This window comes from Manacus candei, unplaced genomic scaffold, assembly GCF_025592945.1.
Source record: "Manacus candei isolate 608988 ecotype Guabito, Panama unplaced genomic scaffold, ASM2559294v1 h1tg000013l, whole genome shotgun sequence".
NCBI classification, from domain to species: domain Eukaryota; kingdom Metazoa; phylum Chordata; class Aves; order Passeriformes; family Pipridae; genus Manacus; species Manacus candei.
Genome location: NW_026138061.1, coordinates 6,535,784 through 6,560,159, shown reverse-complemented (window position 1 = coordinate 6,560,159; position 24,376 = coordinate 6,535,784). Strand labels below are relative to the sequence as shown.

Below are 24,376 nucleotides of genomic sequence, written 5' to 3'. Positions count from 1 at the left end.
AAATGGTAAAAAAGGAGGGATATGCTGCTCAGTGAACAGGGAACATGATCACCAGATTTCATTGCATAGTTCAGGATCATTTCCTAGATGAGAGTCAGATAGTTCAGCAAAGTACCCTTAGCCATGGAGAACAGTTACTAAAAAGTGAAGAACATTTACCCATCCCTGTCCCTTCTCCTGTATGCATGGGTTATGACCCTGCCACTGACATTTTCCCTGTCATGTCTATTCACTTTAACATCTATAAAAAACCCTAACAAAACACCTAAAAAAGGTTATCCAAAGGTCCAGAATAACTTTTTTTTTAATTAAAATTATTCCTGAACTCTAAGTTGTAGACAAGCTCGAAGGGAGTTAGAGGACATGGGCTGAAAATCTGGGGCTGCTCAATGGCACTAGCAGGGTTACGTATTTCCTTGATTGCCTCTGTGCATCACTCCAGCTGTGTCAACCCTATGTGTCGAATATGATATGATATACATATGATTTTCTTGAAAGATCTCTTGTACCACACCATCTTGCAAAAGTCTTGCAATAGTTGGTAGCTGACTTACCAAATTTGTATGACTTGAGCTACCTATAAGCAACTTAATCAGACATTTGATTGTCTGCATTTCTAATAGATTCAGTGAGAAGAAGAAAGAAATAGCTCTTTTTCGAATAGAAAATTGGACTCCTGTTCTGAATATTAAAGATACATATTTTCAAACTATGTCTTGAACTAGAACAATTGATTTTATGAAAACATGTCATTGTTCAGAACGAAAATGGTGTTTGTTTTCTAAATAACAAGCAACACAGGAGCAGTAGGCATGTTAGGATATTCTGCAATAGGATGGAGAAAATTGTGTGTGAAACCACTAGCTCTCACTGAAAGTAATCTAATAATTTCTTTTGGTACACCTTGTGTTTTGATAGGGCAACCTGGCTTGCAGTATGCAGGTTTCATGCACCTTAAAGGCCAGACTGTGTCCCTAAGTACATAGTGAAGACCTCTCTAAAAGCAGCAAGATCAGTCTTCTCAAAAGGTCTCAGCTCTCCTAGAGGCATAAATAACATCTGAGTTTTTTAAGAACCAGCCAATGTTCCCATGTGAGCTGTGCACAGCTGAACCACAAAACAGTTCTAAACACAAAATCAGATGGTGACACTGGTACAAATGGCTCCTTTCACATTTAGCAAATCAGGGGTGGGTGGGGTAAAGCACTGCTCTTAACCATCATAGTCTGGGCTTGACTAAATTTACTATGAATAAACATTATGCTATTCTCCATCTCTGTCTTCTCAGGGGTATGGTGTATTTCTATCTTTCAGTGAAGTATGTATATGTAGATCAGATAAAAAAGTAGCACTCACTCCAGCTGTAAGTAGGAGTTAAACAGCTGTTGTACTTATGCACTGGAAAATATAGAGGATCAGGGACAGAGGAGCTTTCTGGAAAGCCACGGAATCAGTTTGGGCACCTTTGCAGGCCAGATTGGTTTCCAATAAAAGCTGATGGAGAAGCACCCACAAACTAAAACAAACCAAATACCCTCCTACCATGGCCATTGGCATTTAGCAGTCAGACACAGGAGAAGTCAGAAGGAGTGAACCTGGAGAATAAAAACATGATTACAAGGTGATTTAACAATAAGGCAGCAATGATTTCAGTTTAATGAGTTGGCAGCAGTGCCAGCTATGAATGTTCACGTGCTTCCTCTTCCCGTGGAGGCTGTGCTGTGAACTTAATCAGACGACTGCTCTAGATACGAAAATCACTGCCAGCGCCAAATGTTTGTTTTTCAAGTTGGCCAAGTTCCCTGATATAATTCACAGTATGGCCCCACAAATAATTGATCTGGCACAACAAAGGGGAAGCTGTACGGAGGGATCAAGGTGGGCAAGAGGCAGTGCAGAGAAACAGGTACTTACCAGTTTCTCTGCCAAGAGCTTTGATTCATAAAACCATGCTCTCAGTGGGAAATGGAGGCTTGCTGCAGCCCAACAGTGAGAGAAGGGTAAAGTCTGTGCTGCCAGATGTTCCTATTCTAGACAAAGTAGAGCATTTTGGTCTTCTCATGCAACCCTCAGTTCATTCCTGGTGATCAGTTCTTATACCAGCATGTTATTTTCCCCTGATGAAACACAAGCAAGAGGGTGATGGAGGAGGGAGAGAGGACAATGGATTTTCTGAGACATTTTAATTATAAAAAACACAACCTTTTGGTGAGCTTCTATTTTTAGTTAAACAAGTAATGATGAATCAAAATGCTTCTTCAGTCTTAATTATCCAATAATAATTACTATAGCAACCAGTTGTTTTATGTGGCACATGCTGAAAACGTTCTTAAAGAAGCACAACAGTTTTTACTTTTCCAGCTTTCCCAAAGCAGACAAGAACTACTATACTCTGTTTTGAAGCCAATCCAAAATTAGAAAGTAAAATAGGAAAATAATTAAATAATTTCCCACCAGTTCATTTCAGGAACTAATGAAATTCGTACTCTTTAGGATTGATAGACCCAAAGACTGTCCAACTAGACAATACATTGAAAACCATTTCTTTGCTTCTCACATGTGTTTTGGTGACATCAGCCCCAGCACTACTCTGTTTCTGTGCAGCAGAACAAAATTACCTGCTGAAGAGGTTAATAATAAGTTTATTTCTGCAGAGCTCACTAAGGTGTCTTTCTGCACTTGAGGTAGTAACACACAAGTTCAGTGTCCTTCTGGATTTCAGAATTGTTTCTAAACTTTATCAGCCTTTTCTCCGCTGCCTCCACTGTGCTTTCCATGTGCATGTATGCTGCTGTTGGCTCAACTTCATGATGAAGACTGCCTGTGGCAATTGCTGTCTTTTAGGGCCAGCTATCAATCAACATATTTCCAATCCATTGGGTTTGTTGAATGTTCATAATATTCACTTTTCCTTAGGTTATGTGCTCTTTGGAAGTGCTGAACTCAGTCAACCTCTACACACTCCATAAATGTCTATTAGAGGCTGGCCTTATGATTCTATATTTCCTGATGGACAATTGCACATTTCAAAACAAAAACTCATGGCAAAACTAAAACAGAGTTCAGTTATGAATTTCGAAGTTTTGAAAATTCTGGCATTTGCAAACACTTCTTTAACTTGTCCCCAGTCATTCATAAACTCACAGGATTCTGTGTAAATTCCAAATGAAAGCCAACTCAATTAGGTGCTCTGAATAGCAGAAATGCCCACAAATTGCTGTTATGTCTAGTCCGGTAACTCACCTGTGCTCTTCTGAACTTCTTGTTTCCTGAACTACATCCAATTTTGTCTTTAAAAGCTGTCTGTGACTGATTACCTACCACTTCACAGGCTTGGGAGCTACCTTACCATATTTTCAATGAATTTTCCTTTTCCTGTTCTCTTGCATTACTATACTGTATCTACTTTGATTATAACTTCTTCCTGACCAGCTGTGTCCAGTAACTTTTAATTTTTTCTTTTGAAATCTGGTGGTTCCCAAATCAACTCAAAATGTTAACTTGGTTTCAGTTGTCTTGGCAAAGCCCTTCTAATACAATGAGTAGCAGATACACATGACATTATTTGAATCAACATGTGCTGTCAAATTTAAACTGAGCTTATTTGTCTGATTCGCATCCTCTCCTTTCATAATATTTCCATAACATGGAAACATAGCTAGTTTCCATACTGATTTTGCAAAGGGCTCTGGGGTACCTGTATGGAGGACACTTTATAAATATAAATTTATTTAATAAGTGAACTAAATTCTTATTCTCCTCCTATGAGAAATTAAAAGCAGAGTTTTGGAGTAAGAATTTCAATGTTTGCTTCTTCTTGGGCCCCTCACTTCATAAAGGATGTTGAGGTGCTGGAGCATTTCCAAAGGAGGGCAACAGAGCTGGTAAAAGGTCTAGAAAACTTGTCCTATGAGGAGCAGCTGTGGGAATTAGGGTTGTTTAGTCTGGAGAAGAGAAGACTCAGGAGGGACCTCATTGCTTTCCACAACTACCTGAAAGGAGGTTGTAGAGAGGTGGGGGTCAGTCTCTTCTGCCATGTCTCAAGTGATAGGACAAGAGGACATGGCCTTAACTTGCACCAGGGAAGGTTTAGATTAGATATCAGGAAAAAAAATTTCCCTGAGAGAGCAGTTAGGCATTGGAATAAGTTGTTCAAGGCAGTGGTGGAGTCTCTGGAAGTGGCCAAGAGGCATCTGGATGTGGCACTTGGGGATGTTTTAGGGGTGATTATGGGGCAGAGATTCTTGAAGGGCTCTTCCAAACTTGATAATTTTGTGATTCTATGATTCTAAGTATCTCAATGATCTTGTCAAGTTACTTCCTTTAGCTCTGTTCATCCTATTATGTGATTATGTGCAACTGCAGGTTCAGCAGAAATAGTGGTGATTGTGTTACACAGATATTCCAAGGCAGTCGGTGATGGGTGTCTTCTTAGCATTTAATAAATATTCAAGAAGCAGACCTCCTCAGAGCCCTATTTAACATCAAAATGTATCATTCGTGGTTTTTTAGGATCACTTGATGTGTCTGCTACTATTGCTTACAGGAGTGCTGTGCAAGGTACAAATAGACTTACAAACGTTGTGAAAATATTTTCTTCTTTTTGCGTTGTACCCTAACTACCCTACTATGTGAGCATTGATTATTTTCAGGTGAGTCAAAAAGATATGTACATCCTCTAAAATCAGTCTGCCCTGGCTTGTAGGTTGTAGAAAATAATCTAAGAATTCTGGAATTGGCCCTAGTAAGCCCTAGGAAAAAGGAGTGGCAGTGAAGGATTCAAGTCTCATATGTCTTTTTTATTCTTTTATTAAAATGAGCTACTAATTAAAAATTAGTATACCTTGCAACTTATAGTGCTTTACTCTTTGGATTGCTTTCAATCGGACTAGTAGGTGTAAGAAAAGCAGATTCTGCCTCTGCATAAGCTGTTGTTTTACCTGTAACATGTTTTCCATTATTCCCTTTGTCCAAATCAAATTATGTGCTCATGAAATCTAATTGAAGGCCAAATTCTAATGCATTTGCTCTAAGGAGATCTGCTGAAGTGAGCGGCAGTAGTCCTGAGTGTTAGCAGAGATGGGTGACTGAAATGGCCTCACAACAAAATTGCAACTGAATTTGTGAGGAAAGGAGAGCACCTTGACACTTTCGCTGTGGAAATGCACATTTCAAATATTCTGAAGGGATTTTCTTTTTTTTTTCATCCTCTAATCCAGCTTTCCTAGTGTGTGTGAACACCAATTATCAGTTCATGTCGAAGTTAAAAGTCAGTCAAAGAGGCATAAAAGGCTGACTCCTCCAGCCACCTACAGCTGATTTCAGTTGTCCTGCTGAACAATGCAATTCTGAACTAGTACTAATCTCATGTCAGCTCATCATACGCCTCCCAGTAGCCTGCACCAGAAAGGAGTTATGTCATAGCTGAATTAATTCATTCTCTGATTTATTTTGGAGCAAATGCAGAGAATGCCTGGGGGAAGCTGGCCAGTCCAGGGCAACCTGTCTCCAGTAAAACAGGGTAAGGTAGATATCAGGGGAAAAGCAGTAAGCACAGAGGTGGAATAGTGATAAACACAGAGTGACTAAAGAGTCTCAAATTCCTCCCTTTCAAATAGTAAAAGTAAGGGGTTATATTTTAAGACAGTAAAATCAAGAATGGTGAGAGGCAAATGAATTGGAAATGATTAGTCACTGTTTATAAGCATAATGCAGCACTCAAAGAAATTATAAAGCTGTGAATTAAAGCAAAAAAAAAAAGGAAACATTTTTATCATAAAGTACCTAAATAAATTGTAAAAATCTTTGTTCTTGAGTGTCATAGGGACCAAAAGTACAACTAACTTGAGAAAGGCATCAGAAAAGTTGTGCAACACTGGGTATACCACATCTAGCTGTAAACTGCAGGATCCTGGAGGCCAGGAAGGTGTAAGGATCATGCTAATCATTCCCTACTTCTCACAAGCCTAGCCTAGACATCTATTACTGGATAAAGTTAAACAAAACTTCATCTGAAGTCAGGATATGCATTATTATTTGATCATAGCTTATCAACTGCAAATTAATTCCCTGTACTATAGTAGAACAATACTCCAGTTTCAGAAATATGGCAATATATAAAGTTTAAGTTTCTTCTAGATGCATTTGGTTTCATATCAGACCTCACTTTCAAACCCACGTGACTGTGGGATTGCAGATCTGAGTCAAAGCATCACAATGAGATTAGAGAGTCTTCTATTAGGAAAAACAACACTTGGATTTTAGGAAGACTGATTATTAGATAATGTTAAGAAAATGTGATGTCTAGCCCAAAATGTCCAGCAATCACAGATTGCTGGAGTGTTCAAGACTGTTTTAACAAGACATTGCTTAATGCTTGCTGTACTCTTGTACATATTATCTGCTGTTTTATCCTTGTGCTCTTATCTGAGCACTCTGTGTTTTCACTCTGTGTTTACCTGAGCACTCTGTGTTTACCAGAGGCAGTATTCTGAATGATGAACACCTGATCTGTCTTGGTGTGGTAGTTCTGGTGTTGTTATGATCCTGTAGGTATCAACCAAAGCTATCAGAGCCTGAGTGCCTTTGAAATCTCAACCAATAACAAGGGTGAGATATTGGATAAAGTGATGAGATTCCATGTCTGTCCTGTCTCTAGTGCAGTCAAATATTGCCAGTTTCTTACTCACTTTCCCAAACAATCCTCACTTCAATGATGTTGATGTGCCCTGCCTCACAAACATGCAGAGCACAGAGAGATATCTGTGAAAGACAAATAAGCCACTGAAATTTGTGCTGTCCAAGGATCCACTCCCATTTGGCTCCTTTGAGTTCACATGGAAAAGGAAGAAGCTGTGACGCACAAGGAAATATTTTCTACGAGAAAAATGAGTTCAGTTCTTATGTAGACTTCAGCAAAGAAAAAGTCTGTGTACACAGGCACTGGCTAGGCAAGAATTTGGTTATCCTTTCAGCTTTCCCTGTTGAATGGTTCAGAATTCACATTGTGGAAATTCGTGCTTTGGCATCAGCTGAAAATGAATTTACATAATTTGGTCAATAATAACACAATAGCTAGTATCACTGATACTAATTCTTAGTTAACTGACATTCTTTGTTTTCCTTAATATGGCTTGCTTCCCAAACTAAGCCATGGAACAAATCACAAAGTTGCTCTTGCAGGACAGGCAGTGCAAAAACAAATTGTTAATTATGTTTGTAATCAGTCCTGGCTAGAGCTCTGTGAGTCAGTTTTTGGAAATATCATTTGTGGTTCAACTAGAGTTTAATCCCCCAAATGCTGCATATCTCATCCTCAAGGCAGATATAATTTTGCAAGTTTGATGCCTCTACTTAAGATCTAAGAGATTCTTTTATGTAAACTTTCCTAACTGCTATTTTTGCAGCCTACAGAGCAGTCATTGTCTCTTTCTTTTTTTTTTAAACAGATATTTTTGCTTCTCCTGTCTAATCAAATCTTATTTGTTGTTCATTGCAGATAGCAGCTCAGGCAGTGTTATTTATGTGTATGAACACTGCAGGAATCTTCATTAGCTACTTGTCAGACAGAGCACAACGTCAAGCCTTCCTGGAGACCAGAAGATGCGTAGAGGCCAGACTGAGACTAGAGACAGAAAACCAGCGACAGGTATTGGAGAAACAATCTGATTTTTGTATTAACTGGTATTGATAATTGTACAAGACCGGGCTTTTGTCTGGGCCTTGCTGACTCCAATGTGATGCCACTTGATCTATGCAGGTTAAATGAGTTTTATGCTGTTATTTTGCTGGTATGTATTGCTTGCGAGTTGATATGACATCCTAAAGATTTTCACTGGGAATCAGGATGAATAGAGAGTGGCTCTTCATTGTCCTTTCCCATAGAAGAGGCCATCAAATGAAACAGCAACTGACAGGTGTTAAAAAAACCAGTTCTTTACACAAGGGGGCTAAGCTGGGGAACTTTGTGTTTCAGAGTGTTTAGGATAGTAAAACTTGTATTAGTCAAGTGAAGGATATTCAAGAACTATCTGGATGCAATCCTGTGCCACGTGCTCTAAGATGACCCTGCTTGGGCAGGGAGGTTGGACCAGATGACCCACTGTGGTCCCTTCCAGCCTTACCCGTTCTGTGATTCTGTGGGTCTGTGAAAACCAAGTTCCTGGAAGTGAACCCAGTCAAGGCAGAGAAAATACTGAAGCGTCACCTCTGGCTCACAGAGGGATTTTTGCAGCTGGAGCATCACTATATGCTTTCTTTGTTCTCAAACTCCCTCTGAAAAGATATGATCAACTTTTGGTTACTGTGTGCAATAGCGTACTGGGTCAAGTGAACTTCTGATCTGAACAGGTATGGTTGTCCTTAGATACATCATCTTTTCTAATCCAAAATAAGAGGTATTGGATAAAAAGAAGTTTGCTGCTTATTATTTTCTACCAAGGGAGCAGCAATGACATGTAGCATGTTATATGTATTTTGCATTCCCACTGAAATATCAGAAGGTTCACCTGTTGTTTAAAATCTTGTATTAAGATCAAAATACAACCTGTATATATAAATATATATATGTTATGCTGCTAATTCATTCTCGAATGTAGCTATTCATTTTGCCTTTTTTGTATAAATATGTATATTGATTCCCAAATTTATTTAATTTGCCCCTTGAAAGTCATACTCTTATGCAGAGTTCTAGGAAGATGTCCTATTCTAGACTTTATTGACTAATGACTCAGTATGAATATATAACTGTGCTGAGTAATGCCAGGTACTTCTGCCAGTATATCTCTGTAGCCATTGCTGACTGAAGAGGCTTAGAGGGATGTTATCTAGGATGCACTGTTCTCATTTGAACTGTAGAATCACATTTTTATGCCTTCTGGATTCTTTCAGGGTGAGGTTTTTTTCTTTTTTATTCTTGTCTAATCTTTCATAAACTATTATTTTGTTATCTTTATTTTTACCATAGTTTTCTAGAGTTCATCGTAAAAAACTTTATAAAACACTAACAAAATATTACCTTGTTTCCTTGTTCCACATTATACTGAGGATTTTCCATTAGATTTATTTTATCCTCTCATGGGAAATGAAGTTTGTACACAGACAAAGATTTTGGGAAATTTAATTTTGCTGAACTTGTACTTTCTATTAGGAAAACGAAGACAGATTGTTTCCATTTGGTGGGAAGATTTTTTTTCGAGAGGGGGAAAGTAGTGGTTGGATCTGAAATATTTGCTTTTAATCAGTCAATGTTGAACTGTGCATTTTGTCTTGGCCCAGTGCCTTGCAAGGCTTTGGGGCTGTAATGTTCCCCGAGGGCAGAACTTCCTGGAGACTTACCTCACCAAAGCTGAGACTCACCTATAACCAAACAAAGCAGTGTGTCACAAGCCTCATATGACTGGAAATGTATAAGGGAAATTGTACTTGGGCCAAGGAAAATGCCCACAGGAGAAAAATATGGACAACAGGACATCAAATGAAAGATCTCTTCTAAAACTCAATTTAATAGTAAACGAAACCAAAAATTTAGGTACAAAACACTTTGAAATATTTTTCATTAATTTTTTTTGGAACTTTGAAACTGTGTTATTATGCACACCCATGTATATATTATTAACAATAAATTATAACAATATTAACAAAATATTCCAGTACTGGAACATGTTCAGGAATGGAGAACCTGTTTCCCTCAGTCTTTTATTTTTTCCCTTTGTTTCTGCAGTAACATCTTGCTGAAGTGATTTTTAAACATATTTACCTTAAGACTGGCAAGGTTACATTTTAGGTGACCACTTTTTTTAGCAGCGTGCTTATGCTCACTTGATCAGTACACAGGCAGTAATTCAGTGACTGCTAGCATTTTTCTCTCTTGAAGACATATATTTCATAATACATGGAATCGGTGATTCACATGAATGTAAAAACCTTATTACCTGTTAATGCTTATCACCTCTTAAAAAGCAAGGATTAAATCCTGATCAAGTAGACTAAATTAATTCTACGCCTTTCTAGAAAATAACTCTAATATATGAAGGGGGAAAAAAAGGTGGAAAAAGAGTGTGCAGGACAATAGTTGTGGCTTCTGAAAATTTCTAAAAATATGGTTGAGGAGCTAAAAATATGCAGAGAAAATAGAATAATCATTATTTCTGTAATTCTTCCAGACAATAATTCCAGAAATTCCAAATTCTGTTCCACTTCAGTTGCTTTCTCCTTCACTTCCCATAAACTGTCTAAACTAAAGATTTCTTACAGGATGGTGAAGTATTTTGTGGCTTTTGGTGGTGGTACTGCTTCATTTTATAGTAATGGATTACTTAATTTAAATCTCTAGAGGCTTCTTTCATCCCCACACAGCTTCTGCTTCTAAAACTGAAAATAATAGATAATTACAATGGGTAATTGTATTAATATGTCATATATATGGCACCTCATATGAACTATGACAGCTTGACAGATAGGTCCCTTTAGAATCCAGTTTTGTCTTTACCTTGTTTAAATCAAAAGACAAGTAAAATTAAAGTAAGAATAAAACAACATGAGCTTAAAACTACAACAAGGAGCGGTATGCTCATCCACAAGCAATTGCTGAATAAGGCTCCAATTTTATATAATCATAGAAGTTATATAAATGCTTCAGACATATTTCTATTCATTACTGTGCATTATTAAAACTAAGAAATCTAGTTTCTGCCCTCTCAAAATAAACCTTCCAATTTCTCAATAACCCTTAGATTTATAATCTCTAATCATCTGTCATTCTAATAACTATAAATGCTACTGCTATCATGCAGCATTGTACAATGCCTAAAAGAGTCAGTCATAGAAAGCCAAACATTTTATACTCTATGTTTTAGAGACAAGCAAGAGGTACCATCAGAAAGACAGAGCTGTAAAAGGAAACAATAATACTGATAAGTAAAGATTTCTGTGTTTTCTGAGAACCCTCTAATGAGCACTTGTAGATTTTCTGGAATACAAATATATTTTCTACTATATCAGCTTCTGTTTTGTGGTGAAAAACAAGAGATTGTTCTGTATTTCCAGATACATTTCATACAGATGAGCTAAGGTTTTTTTCAGTGAAAGCAGTTTCATTCATTCACTTGCCATCATTGCATAAAGGGCAATGAAAATAGAAGGTGAAACAACGAAAATTCCACTAGGGATGAAAAAACTTTTTTGTTGTTCTTCATGCTACTCTGACCTGAAACTTGGACAGTTAGATGTGATAGTGTGTTTTCCAGGTGTCATTATTTTCCGGCATTCTCTCCCTTTTATGGGATTTTCAGGGTTCAAGAATTCCTTGCTCTATTTCATTATTGCTGTAAAGTTTCCCAGTTTGACAATCAAAGACATTTTGTAGTTCAGAAATGTCTGGGCCTATGGTCTCTGTAAAAATGAATTAGCTCCATTGGCTCACTGTCCACAGAAAATATCTTCAAGTGCAAGTTCAGCTTTTATGCCAACTTCAATTTATTCACTTTTTACATGAGAAGGAAGAGGATGAAGTGCCGACCTGGATGATGGAAAAGACTTTACGTTGCCTGGCTGGTCCTTCCCTGGCCACTGGGAAATGTGTCTCCAGTTTTTAGGTGACTCAGTTTCCAGTGTTCATGTTTCCAAAAGTCTATACAATAAAATTCCTACATATTTTTACCTCCTTCCTCCCCCATCACCATTTGCTCTCAACAAGACTTTAAAATAAAATTTTCACAAGTATTTCAGAAAGTCAAGACTTTCAGTCGTATTTTCAGATTATCAAGGATCTGATTTTTTTATTGTTATTCTTTTGTTTTTAAGCACCTGGGGTTGCTAAAAGTACATATTAGCATTTTCAATTACGATGAAATTTCTAACTCTAATTACTCTATTATTAAAGTGAACTGTAGTGTGGCTACAAAGGAGAATTACTCCAGCAGTCATTGTTAATGATGTTTATGCACTTAACTGTATGGTATTATCTGTGTGACACCATGTGGAAATTCCAGCACTCTGTGAAATCGAGGGAACATCTGTGTCTACTTATTTCCCAATTTTCATTACACAATTAGAATTTTGGTGAAGATCTAAAACATTTCAGAGCTTGACATACTAAAAGGAGACCCAACTGCTGATGAGTACCAGAAAGACTGTATAACAAAAAGATAGAAATATCAGAGAAGCAAGCTGCAGAAGATAGCACAAATGTGTTGTAAAAAAAGTCTCAGTTTAGCAGTTATTGATAAAATAATGACTTTAAATATTTTCTGATGATTGTAGTTAGCTGCTTGTGCTTGAGTTGTATTTGTGTCAACCAACCAAATACAGTAGCCATAAAATGTCTTCCAATTTTGTATTCTACACATTGCAATTATAAATAAAAAATAAACATGAGGTTATCAGTTTTCGTAAGTCAAATTTATTCCAATAATATCATAACTCCACTACCTGTTTGAAATTTTGGGTCAATATTTCCATTTGATATCTATGTACTTCAAAAATGTTGACAACCAGTGCTATACTTTGTTAATAACCACTTCAAAGACAATGTCTTTCTTTTTACCTTGATTTTACTCAAGGACACAGCAGGTAATTCTGCTTTCATCATATCTGGGCAACAAAAATAGAAACTAACTCACTTTTGTAATTAGCTACTGAAAACTTTTCAAAAGCAATGCACATATAAGTTCCCTCATTGTGAGAATACTGTGAAATTGCTTTAATGAAGAGCAGGAACCTGCACTAAATTTCTTTTTCATTTCTATTTCTCCTGATACAAAATCCCTACGTTTTAAATGTTTAATCCATGACACGTTAAATCCAGACACATGTTGAATGTTGATGACTTTATGAAGAATTACATTTATAATATATGCCTGATGTCCTAACCTGCTCTTTCTCCAATCTCTACTTGAAATTTGTTTAACATTTTAAACCCTGAAATACTACCATTTAATTATAAAGAGTCTCTCAGATAACTGTGAGACTGCTTTTTCCTCCCCCACATATACATATGCCAGGCTATACGTATCTGAAAACTATTATTGTGCAAGGAGGTTAATATTTGACTAACTGAAGCTGGAAATGGAGGCTTAAAAGGACTAGACAGGGAAAATCACAGAAATTAAATGGCTAAATTTATTAAAGCTGGAAGGCTATAAAAATCAGTCCAGCCCTTACCCTTTATCTTGTAATAAGACTGCAACATTGTAGGACAGCTATTCAAAGAAAAGTCATTTTACTCATAATTAAGAAACTTCTATGTCATAGCCACACTTCTACTCTCAGTCCAAGACCTCTCCAAGACTAATAAAGCCTGGATAAAGCAATATGAATGGGAGGTTGCTTTCAAACTAAATAAAGTTGTTCAACTGTGTAGTAGTAACATGAATAACCTGTGCTCTGAACTAATGTTCAGAAAAACTCAACATATAGCCTCTCTGGAACATTTTATTTGCATTATTTCTGGTAAATTTAGAGCACCTAATAACATCTTATAAAAGAAGGATCTTTGCAGTTGTTTGAGATGAGAGGAGAAATCAGTCCATATCTGTTTGATGCTTATATTCATCCTCTGGAGAGGTGTTCATTCTTGTTCTCAGTGTAGCAGGTTATGCAACATTCATGAAAAGAAAAGCCTACCTGGTGTACAGAGCACACCAGCAAAGCTGCTCTGCCCTGCTGTGCTAAGGTATTGGGAGGGAGTAAACTCAAACCAGAAAGTAATTCTTTAGTTTTCAAGTCCTGAAAAACCAAATAAAGAAAATTATTCTATTTTAAGAGTAATTTTGTGCAGTTTCAGTGGAGTTACCTAGTGCTAAAAGGTACTATTGCCACGATGCATTAGTATTTTTAGCTGTACTGTTTAAATCCCTCTCCAACACAGTCTTTAGCAAGCAGAGTCTTTTCTCTGCAGACACAATCTCAAGTTTTACCAAGAAAAGGTCCTCTTATATGGAAATAAAGCTCCTCCTTAATGGCTTCCTTAAGCCTTATGAAAATATTCTTGCACATCTAACACACTGGCAGAGGAAATGGAGATGAAGGCTAGAGGAAGGAGGAAGGAGCAAAGAAAGATGGTGGGGGACAAGCACTGTCTGTCTCCAGTCTTGCAAGGAGTACTCGGGTGAGAAGGTCCAGGCTGGTATCATACCTGACCCACTGGGCTTCTGGGGATGCTCCCTATCAAGGCTGGATGAAGATGGGCATCTGCAAGTATTAATTATGGGTTTGGTCAGATCAGTGTGGAGCAAGAAGAAAAAACTTTTCCACATTAAATGGTCTAATGAGAAGAGTCCTCTAAGACAATACCCTAGCAGACAATTCCTCCCTGCAAGTCCTGCCACTGGTTTACTAATTTCTTTCTCCTGTGGGATTCCAAAAATCCAGTTAGAACTCATTGTGAAAGTTGAAATAGTTTGGATATTGTTTAATTCGATTTCCATAAAGGATTAGAACTCAACACTTGAAAAAACCATTTGTCCGATGAGAAGGGGGTTGTTTTGTTTTCTAGGTATGAGCACACATTCTATTTTTCTAGTGAGTATGAGAGCTGTAAAACGAGAAGACAGCCCTTAGTCTTCAGAACAATCTGCTGTTGGCATATTTAGTCTCTCCTGCATGTTATCTTCAGAAAAACTGTAATCCTGTCTTAATCTCTTTTTCCATTAGAAAGCTGTTCTGTTTGACCATTTGTTTCCTTCTACCTTTACTTCCAGAGGACTTTTTTTTCACACTTTCCCCTGAAACAATCTCTATTATTTTAAGGGCTTTAAGAATATCTCTGCAGATTGATGAACTCTGGTTTGGTTTTGGCTTTTTGTTGGTGTTTTGGTTTTTTTTGGTAAAGCAGCTTACATGTTATGTAGGGTTTATCAAGCTCTCACAAATCTAGAATTTAATCAACCACCAGTACTTTGCAACCTCTAAAATAAGAGCAGATTGGACTGGGATTGGAAGGGACACTTTAAGAGGGCTAAACACCATAAAGTCTTTTAAATATATATATAAATATATAAATATATATAAATATATATATATTACTGGTGGTAGGAATATCCCTCTAAATTGGTATGAGGATAAAGTTCAGGTTTAGTTTTAAAAATAAAAAAATAATATGAATTTTAGAGAGTACATGTTTGTTTTTTGTAAAAGTAATTTAAAATGCTTCATATTTATCAGAATAACTGAGCCTCTATTTTTAAAGGGCAAAAAATAAACTCACCAAAAAATTCTGTGTAAGCCTATGGTTAGATATTGCATTTTATTCAGCTTTTTTTTCTTTATAGGAATGAATCTGTTGAACTTGAGGTTGTCTGAAATTTTGCAGTTATCCAGACTTTCTTTCATCTTAGTGCCTGTTGCTAAAGAACCATGATCCCCATAGAATTTTTTTCTTGATGTTGCTCCTTCAGCACTTAAGAGGATCAAAGTACAACACACTGCTTAATACAAGTGAAGGAATATGCAAAGTTTATATTGTTCTTCACAATCCATATCCATATTATTGTCTAAGTCCATTAACAGACTTTTCCTCTGTGAGGGGAAGCAATATATACATGTACTTATGCTTTTGTAGGTGCCAATACGTACAATTGCTACACCTCCTTGTCTCCAAACAGCCCATTTCTTAACCCATTTAAGTAAAAACCAAAACATTTTAAATGTCAGATTTTAGATGTTGCTCCTTTACATTTGCAGCTGATGTTTCTTGTCTCAGAGCATAACCCTCATATTTTGTTTTCAAGTAGAAATTTAAGGTAAAATCAAGATAAAAATTATCCACTGCCTTCTCTCCCACTCCTTGCAAATCTGGAGAAGTCACATGGACTGAATCAGAATAATGAGATTTACAGCTGATGCTAGAGAGATGGGAATCAGACCTTGAACTGCAATTTATGCAGGGAAAAATAATCCCAGAGTGTCAGATCTTCAGGCATGGGAGCTTTCTCTGGAAGAAATTGGTGAGAAGGAAACCTTTGTTTCGCCTTCCTAGTAGATGGATTTTGGATTTACTAAGGATAAAACTCCTTTTTGAAAATGCGTGTGGTACTTTGATTTCTAAACCAGTCTGTTCAAACACCATGCTGGTTGATAGTGAATGGGACTGACTGGGTTTTGGTGGCCTGTGCCTTCTGTGTTTTCAGCTCCTTGCTGCAGAGGGGGGTCTCTAATAAAAAAAAAAAGCCATTATCACAGATGTCACCAACTATTGACCCTTGCTGATGTGCCAGGGAAATGGACAAAGATGAAATGAGTAAGGGGACTGAAATAGTTTCAGCCCCAACAGTGATAAGACACTTCTGCCAGCTGGGCTGCCCTACAGTCATCTCTGCTCAATAAAGAACTGCAGGCTCCAAATTCATCAGGTTAGTGATATCCTGAGTTCTGAATACACTTACTCATTTTAAGACCATCTTTTTTTCTAGTTCGGGATCAGAACTCTTAGGGTACTAAGGAACTTTCCTTAGTGCCCTGAAAGGACTGTAGGAGGACTCTCAAATTAATATCCTTACAAGATGTGTAATTATTAGAGAGACTCTGTGATCCAGACAATGGTTTTAAATCGTCTAACCATAAACAGTAGCAATTCCAAGGTAGAAAGTCAAGTTACTGATGCCATTTATGAGATAATTTAAAGTAAGATAAAATAGTTTTCTTAACATTTATAAACAGGCTGATGGTCTTTCATATAATCAGTATTCAAGTGCACATCTACAAGCTTATTAAAGGGGGTTTGATTTTCATAAAGTGACTATTGCTCCCACCTACAGAAAGGAAGTTTTATCCAGCTTGTGCTGTTTAGTACTGGAGTCTTGTAAGTCTCTGAAAATGTATATGTCTTGTTTTGACAGAATAAATGACCGTGTAGCTCTTTTTCATATTGTTGTTCTGTAGTGATTTAGTGATATAAAGCTGAACAATAAATGGCATGAGAGCTTTCTTTCTGACATTTTCCATGTCATTAGCTGCAATAACTTGAGAAATGCGTATTTTGCTGAAGTTGTATAGTAATTTTTGAAACAGAAAAAAAAAGGGTCACAAAATGGAAGAAGAGATATCTAAATGAATTGAAAATAAAAGGAGTGAAGAATAATTAGATGAAGATTTAACAGTAGAAAAGTCAAAGCAGTTCTAGAGAAGTGAAAGTGTACAGAAACACAGCACAACAGGCATTAAAGTCAGATGGGGCCATTCTGATATTTTAGAAGAAATTTGAATTGTAGGAGCTGTTTTGTGCTCATTTTCTATTCCAGTAAAACAAGGAAAAACTTAAGATTATGCCATTATGGAGTCAGTCCCCAGCAGTTTTTTCTATCTTTCCCCTGTTCTTTAGCTATGACCCTGGCCTTCCTGTGAAAACTAACTGAAATTTATGGAAGCCAATATTCTAGAAGACAGTACAAAGCTTTTTATCGATATATATGTCTTATTTCCATATAAATCCTTTTCTTCCAGATATTTGTCTCCTCTAAAATTGTTTAATAAAGCATAAATAACAAAAAACTCATCATGACATTTGGAAGAAACAAAATTACAAAACTATAAAATTTTCTTTTCCGTGTATTAGATATGTCTAATTGATTACTGTGGGGTTGGAGAGTATCACTTTTAAGCATTCAGCTCAGGAGTCCTCAGCATAAGCAGGACATGGACCTCTTCAAGTAAGTCTAGAGGAGAATCATGAAGATGATCAGAGGGCTGGGTCACCTCTGCTATGAAGACAGGCTGAGACACTTGAGATTGTTCAGCCTGGGGAAGAAAACACTCCAGGGAGACCTTACAGCAGCTTCCAGTACCTAAAAGGGCTACAAGAGAGATGGAGAGGAACTTTTGACAAGGGCATGTAGTGATAGGACAAGAAGGATGGCTTCAAACTGACAGAGAGTAGGCTGAGATTAGGTATTAGGAATAAATTCATTACTGTGATGTTGGTGAAGCACTGGAATAGGTTGGCCAGAGAAGTTGTGGATGCCCCATCTCAGGAAGTGTTCAAAGCCAGGTTGGATGGGACTTTGAACAACCTGGTCTAGTGGAAGGTGTTCATTCCACTTAGAGATCATCCAGTCTTTAAGATGATTTTTAAGATCCCTTTCAACTCAAACCATTACATGATTCTATGATAAATAGTCATGTCTACAAGACAGGGTGGCAATACAAATTGTTTTGTAATTCCTGCTTTTTACCACAGGTCTTTGTGGGATAGTTGGGTTTCACAATGAAATGTAAGTCTAACATTCTCTTCAGTCAAGAGGTAAAAAATCATGTTAGGATCCAGAGGATGTGGAATTATTAACAATTTCATGTACTCAATACAGAAACTTAATTTCAGAGTACTTGAGACCTGTAGTTCTACCTAAGTTAAAGACAACTCAAATAACAAAGTACTGTCAGGACATTGTGTCATGATGTAGCCTAGCAGAGCAAACATCTGGACACTGCTGTCAAGGAACACAAGCATCTTGCAGCTCTTATCTCCATGCATATCCTCCCACCTACTCGTATGCTGCCATCCCAGTGCTGCTCATGTGGCCTTATGATGAGCTAATTCATTGTACCTGTTCCATATAGTGTAATCACTGGCTACAGTTAGCATCATGATCAACTGATCTACTTTTTAGATTATTTTTGTAAATATTTCTTTGTAAATATTTTGTAGAGGAATGAATTTTTTTAAGTTAAAATATACACACAGCATTAATAACCAGTATCATGCCAAAAAAAAAAAAAAAGATGACAGTGAGGGTTGTTCCGCCACTTCCCAGCATGCTACAGGATCAACTAAGCGTTTATGAAGTCAAAATGATACTGGGAAAAAAGCCAAACTGGTAGCCCTGGAATCAGCCTTCTCCTTCTCAGGGGTTTCAGGGCAAGCAGGCACTAAGATTGTGATATCCTTACAGAGCCAACTGGCTGATAAAATAGGCACCTCCTTTTACACCTGGAAATAGACTGTTAGTAATCAAGCCTTGTCAGGATTTTGTAAAGTGCCTTCGGGTACTTGAATTTTCAAACGGTTCACCATCCAACCAAAGCAAAAGATCAGCAGTACCTTGCAGTCCTTCCCTTCAGCATCTGCTGTTCTGGACAGTAGTATTGAGGAAACAATTGGATAACATGCCCTTCCTAGAAGTGTGTGGAAAAAGTTTTTTCCTTCTTGCATTACCATGAGCTCTGCAACACTTTCAAGTTAATAATTGATTATAAAAAGTCCTGACTCTCATAAACACTGGGTTATCAGTTTGGATGAGGCTCTAGCTATGTTTCACAGCCAATAGCTAAACAAAAGGAGAGTCCAAGAACTCCTGTGTGATCTGGCCCTGTTTCTCCTTGGAAACAGCAGATGCCTAAATGGAACATGCAGCCAAGGATGGGATGACTTGGAATGGTAATTGCCTGAATTAAAATAAAACAAAGTTGATACGGCTCATATCTCACATTGCAGCAGTAAAAGCTAACAGGCAGCCTCATAACCCCACAAGTCTGAATGTATTATATATTGAAGTTAGGCTCCATATTTTTTAATTAATTCCCATTGTCTTGGTAACAAACAAAAAAGAACAGCTGCAAATAGGCTGTCCATTGTGCACTAAGTAAGAACAAAGGAATTTCTCTTTAAAGCTGTTCATCATAATGAGAAGTGCTAATTCCCATTTTCTTGAGTGGCATTTACAATAATTACATCTATCCCAAACATTGCCATGTTTTCAGTAGAAAACAATACCATTTTTATCTACTTTTTAAAAATGTAATAAAAACTCATGTGCTCCAGAAAGGCTAAAAACCACTGCTCTCAATGGTCCCCTTCATATGCTATTAAGTTCAGTGTTTAGGACAACAAAATCTCTATGGTATTAATTGTAAATGTTGTTAAAGACAAGCTTGATGGTTCTGGAACAATCATTCTTAAAAATCAAGATGAAAACATGGAACAGTTTCTCTAGAGCCTCTGTCAAGTTAAATATTTCTGAGGTGTGCCCACTCCAGTTTTAGACTAGTGTCTGGGGAACAGCCATTACCTACTTGTTTCCCAACCCAAGGATATCCTCCCACAAACATATATGTGGGTTCACCCATTTGATGGTATGTGTAGAAGAGGAAGAACAGAACATAAACTGACCTGTCAATCAGGAAGGGCTTTTCATCCCTTGGCAAAGCCAATCCCAACAAAGACGTTTTAAAACAAAGGAAAATCTATACCATCTCAGGGGAGCTGGTGCAGGGAGCTTATGCTGATAGCAGACCCTGTAGGGAAACCTTTGGGAGTTTGACCTTCCTCTTAGCAATCGCCTGCAGATCCCAAATTGCTTGTTGATATTTTGTGCTTGTTGGTGTTTTGTTCTCTCTGATCAGCCCCAGTGGAAAGGTCTCCAGTTTTATTCACAAGATGGAGACCTGGCGCACTGGCTAATTGCCTCTTCTCAAAAACTGTTGCAAGGGTCAGTATTTATTTGTCAGCGACATGTCCCACCTCTCCATGAGTGTACCTTCCTATATTTGTGGGTTTTAAGCACTGTTGATACCCCCTGATTGCAGTGCAAGTGACACAAGGGATTGGTGCCTGCATACCACAGCGAAGATGTTCAACAAAAAATGACTATTGCAGATGTATAAAACAAAAAATGAGCCTTAGAGAGAGTATCAATGTTATATTACAGTTGTGGGACTTTATATAGATGTGTGTGACTCATGAAATTCATTTACTTTATCACTTCAGGATTTGTCTCACTGTTCCTAAATTTTCCTGGAGGGGTAGATTGGGTAGGAGTCAGCTCCATATTTAGACACCTCCTAAACTAGGTGACTACACACTCTTTACACCTATGAGGTCCTACTACCATCATCTGAGATCTAGTCAATGCAGACAACAGAACCCAGAGAGACCTGTAGTGACACCAAAGGAGTCATCTACATATGATCTGTTGAGTATCTCTCCAGATTCATTGAATAAAATGGAACTTTGGGCATACCTACATTGTAGTCACAAAAAATCAGGTGTCTGAATTCAGACTTGAATCCTACCATCAATTTGTTACATATAGCGATTCCTACTGGTCTTTATTCTTTACCTTGGTTATTCTTCAGGTTAAAGGTTCTTTTTTTGTTTATTTACTCTAAACTCTGACTGCTCCATCTTAAAGACTAGGGCTGATTCATGTCATAAATGGTTATTAGGATAATAGTTCACCAGCTCTTTTCTGGCATCCCTTTGTTGCTATCTTCTTTCTTCTCTGTCTTTTCTCTTGAACAAATATATCTCCATTTCTTTTGAAACTACTTACTGCTACTGCTGTTCACCCTTGAACCACTTAGCCCATTGCTCAACTAGCAAGCTTTCAATAGAACTGGGTAACGTAGTTTCTCTCACCCTGGAGTTCATGACACTTCTTTATTCTTCTCTGAAATAGAGAAGATATTTTTTCTCATGCTTTTTCCTCCAGCTCTGACAATGCCTTCCAGGAGAGATTGACTAGAAATGTGAGGACTCTTTGATCGTGCAAATAGTAAGATACAGAAGACTGTAAAAAAAAATTGCAGGTTTTTTTTTCTCTGGGATTTGCTACTACTCTTTTACACATGACCCCCATTCATTTGTGCTGTTCTTCCATGCCACAGTATCTAAATCTGTGAAATGGGAACAATAATATTTAATGAGTTTAAAGGGGAGTTATGTGGCAAGGATTGTTATATAAAGGGAACAGTGACCTGACTCTCATTCTTTAGTAACCAAAAATATTTTTTAACTGCTGGATTGAAGCAAAGTGATATGAAAGGCCTGTGAAGAGGGACATATCTTGGTCCACAGAACACTAGCATCAGCTGTAGGAAAAGAAAAGATGGAAGTGATCCACACTAGAGTCCATCTCTCAGCTTCCAATTTGAGGAAGGGCCCTGGTTCAGCATCCCCATCCTTGTCAGTGTGATGTGGTGTAAGAGCAGCTTGGGACAGCAAGAGACTGCTGATGCCCACAAAGGGAAAAATTTTCTGTCCTTTGAATGTTTCAGTACCAAAGAATTGATTGGTGGCTGAAGTGCCATATAAAAATATATATAGACACACTCACACATACACAATTAAATGTTATTTTTCTTGTACTGCTCCTCCACAGCATGACACAGATAATGCAGAATAGTGACATGAGCTGTGTATGCACCTTCACTTGTGATCCAACGAAGGCTCCTCACATGTTGCAGCGCTAATGGAGGAGTGCTGCTGCAGGGGCACACTAATTAACCTCAGTTTTATGGGTCATTGCCAGATCTTATGTGCAGACAAGAATGTTTAACTTACCTTAATGAGTAGCATGAAGGTTAGGCTATCAAATGTGCTGGGCATATTCTCTTGGCTTAGTGAACATGTGTCAAGCCAACTATGTTTTATTTTAAATAAACGTTCTAGAGGCATTGCTTAATACCTTCTTAAGTGAATGCAAATAAGGAACAGAAGATTTTCCTACTAGGAAAAAAAAAGAACATTCTCCATTTAAGCCATATATCTATGAAGAAATTACCTTTTTTTATGTTCTCTTATCGTAGATTTCATAAAGAGTTCAGTAATAACCAGGATTTCTGTTTACTTTCTTTTATCTCCTTTTCATTTTGAATTTGTTTTCCTATTTGTCTTCTTACATGGATAAGGTAGGAAATAACATATTGCTTTTTTACAGTGAAAAAAATTTATATTATTCTGTATATATCTTCACAAGAAGTCATCAAACACTTTAATCATAAAACTCCCTGAAAGACTGATCTGATTTGTTCAGAGGGTGGATTTATTATATGGTCATATTGAGCTATGTATCTTAATAGTGAAGAAAAAAGAGAATATATAGCCTAAGTGTCTTCTCTTATAGGAGGCTTAAGGACAAAAAATATAAAAAATATTTCTGTTTCATAGAATATCAATCAGCAGCTCTTCCCAAACATGTCATCTTCTGATGCCATGGGACATTTGCTTATGAGTGAAGCTACCTCAGGGCGAGATGTTTCTGTGAAAATTTGCTTTTGCAGGAGTATAAAGGACCTCCTCAGGGACTAGTTTTCTTCTTGCTATCGCAAGCATCACATCCAGTGTTTACACATCAGAAGAGTATAGGATAGAGGAATTCCCAGGTGGAAAGGGTGGAAGAAAGTCAAGACAATGAAGATATGCTAAAATTAACACCACCTTGTATGACAAAAAGGAAAGTCTGAGTTGGGCTTTTTAGCAGAATAAAGGATGAGCTCCCTGTGTTATAGCTCACCATCTGCTCTGCGTCAGCCATTGCTGCCTCACATTATTTTTTGTCTCTCCCTCCCAAAGACAATACTTAATTTAGTAAAGGTTTCTAGAACAAGTGTATTAGAGATCAGTAGATTCTCAGATTTTTCATCTTCTGTGTTAGCCTGTCATGCAGGCAGGAGCACAGGAGAAAGCCACCATCTCAGAATGAAGCTGAATACACCTCTGCTCCAGTTAAGCAATTAGCAGCATGTGTTTTCTCTTCTTAAGCAAATGCACAGTTCACCTCAGCTGGGGCTGCCATCTAGACAAATGGAGGTGTTTATCCACAATGTGTTTCCATTGTAGCTGAGGATTGTTTACTAACTACTGACTAAGACCACTCAGAGTGAAAATTCTTCATGAGCTACACTGTAAAAATTGTGAGTTAGGAATGATATCACCTCCTATGAATCCTAGGGAGACATTCCTTCATTTTTTTCAGATGTTTCATGTATGGCTACATTTCACCCATGACATTGAATCCTGCTGGCATAAAAATCATTATTTTCATGATTGCTTTGCATATCTCTCTCATTCCACCCATCATCCCTCTTTGATCTGTCTTGTTCTCTCTGACCAACTTTTTACCCTCAAGAAGGGACATAACCCACAGCCTGGATAAGATGAGGTTATTTTATATCCTCTTAGTATCAAGTTGCCCCACAAAAAACTCAACATCAGTTTCTCTGACAGCAAGGAGAAGAGAGAAGGGGAGAGGAGAGAAGAGGAGGGGAGGGTAGAGTGTTGTCCAAACACATCTTGAACTCTGTCAGTCTCGGTGCTGTGACCACTTCCTTGGGGAGCCTATTGCAGTGTCCAACTACTCTCTGGTTGAAAACTGTTTTCCTAATATCCGACCTAAACCTCCCCTGACACAGCTTCATGCCCTTCCCTGTAAGTGCATTCTCCACAGTAGTATTACTAAACTCCTTTGAAAACACAGGAAGATATTCACACTGCACTGTATTTCCTCTGTTGGCATTACCTGGGAGAACTTTACTCATCTGTGTCACCTGCAGTTTCCATATGTGTCTGATTTGGAGGTTCATGTCTGGCTTTCCCTAGACATATCCTATTCACTGAAATGTCACCTGAAATTTGATGATAAGTAGCTTACAGAACTTATGTTCT

The 24,376-nt window shown here is 37.6% G+C and overlaps 1 protein-coding gene across 2 annotated transcripts in view; it reads left to right on the top strand.

Moving 5' to 3' along the window:
- Positions 1 to 24,376, top strand: part of ADCY8 (adenylate cyclase 8) — a 127,491-nt gene that overhangs the window by 24,377 nt on the left and 78,738 nt on the right. For both annotated transcript variants that reach the window (XM_051778525.1, XM_051778524.1), the window contains exon 2: positions 7,499 to 7,648. In XM_051778525.1, coding sequence (XP_051634485.1) covers positions 7,499 to 7,648 — 150 coding nt within the window. The remainder of the gene's footprint in view (positions 1 to 7,498; positions 7,649 to 24,376) is intronic.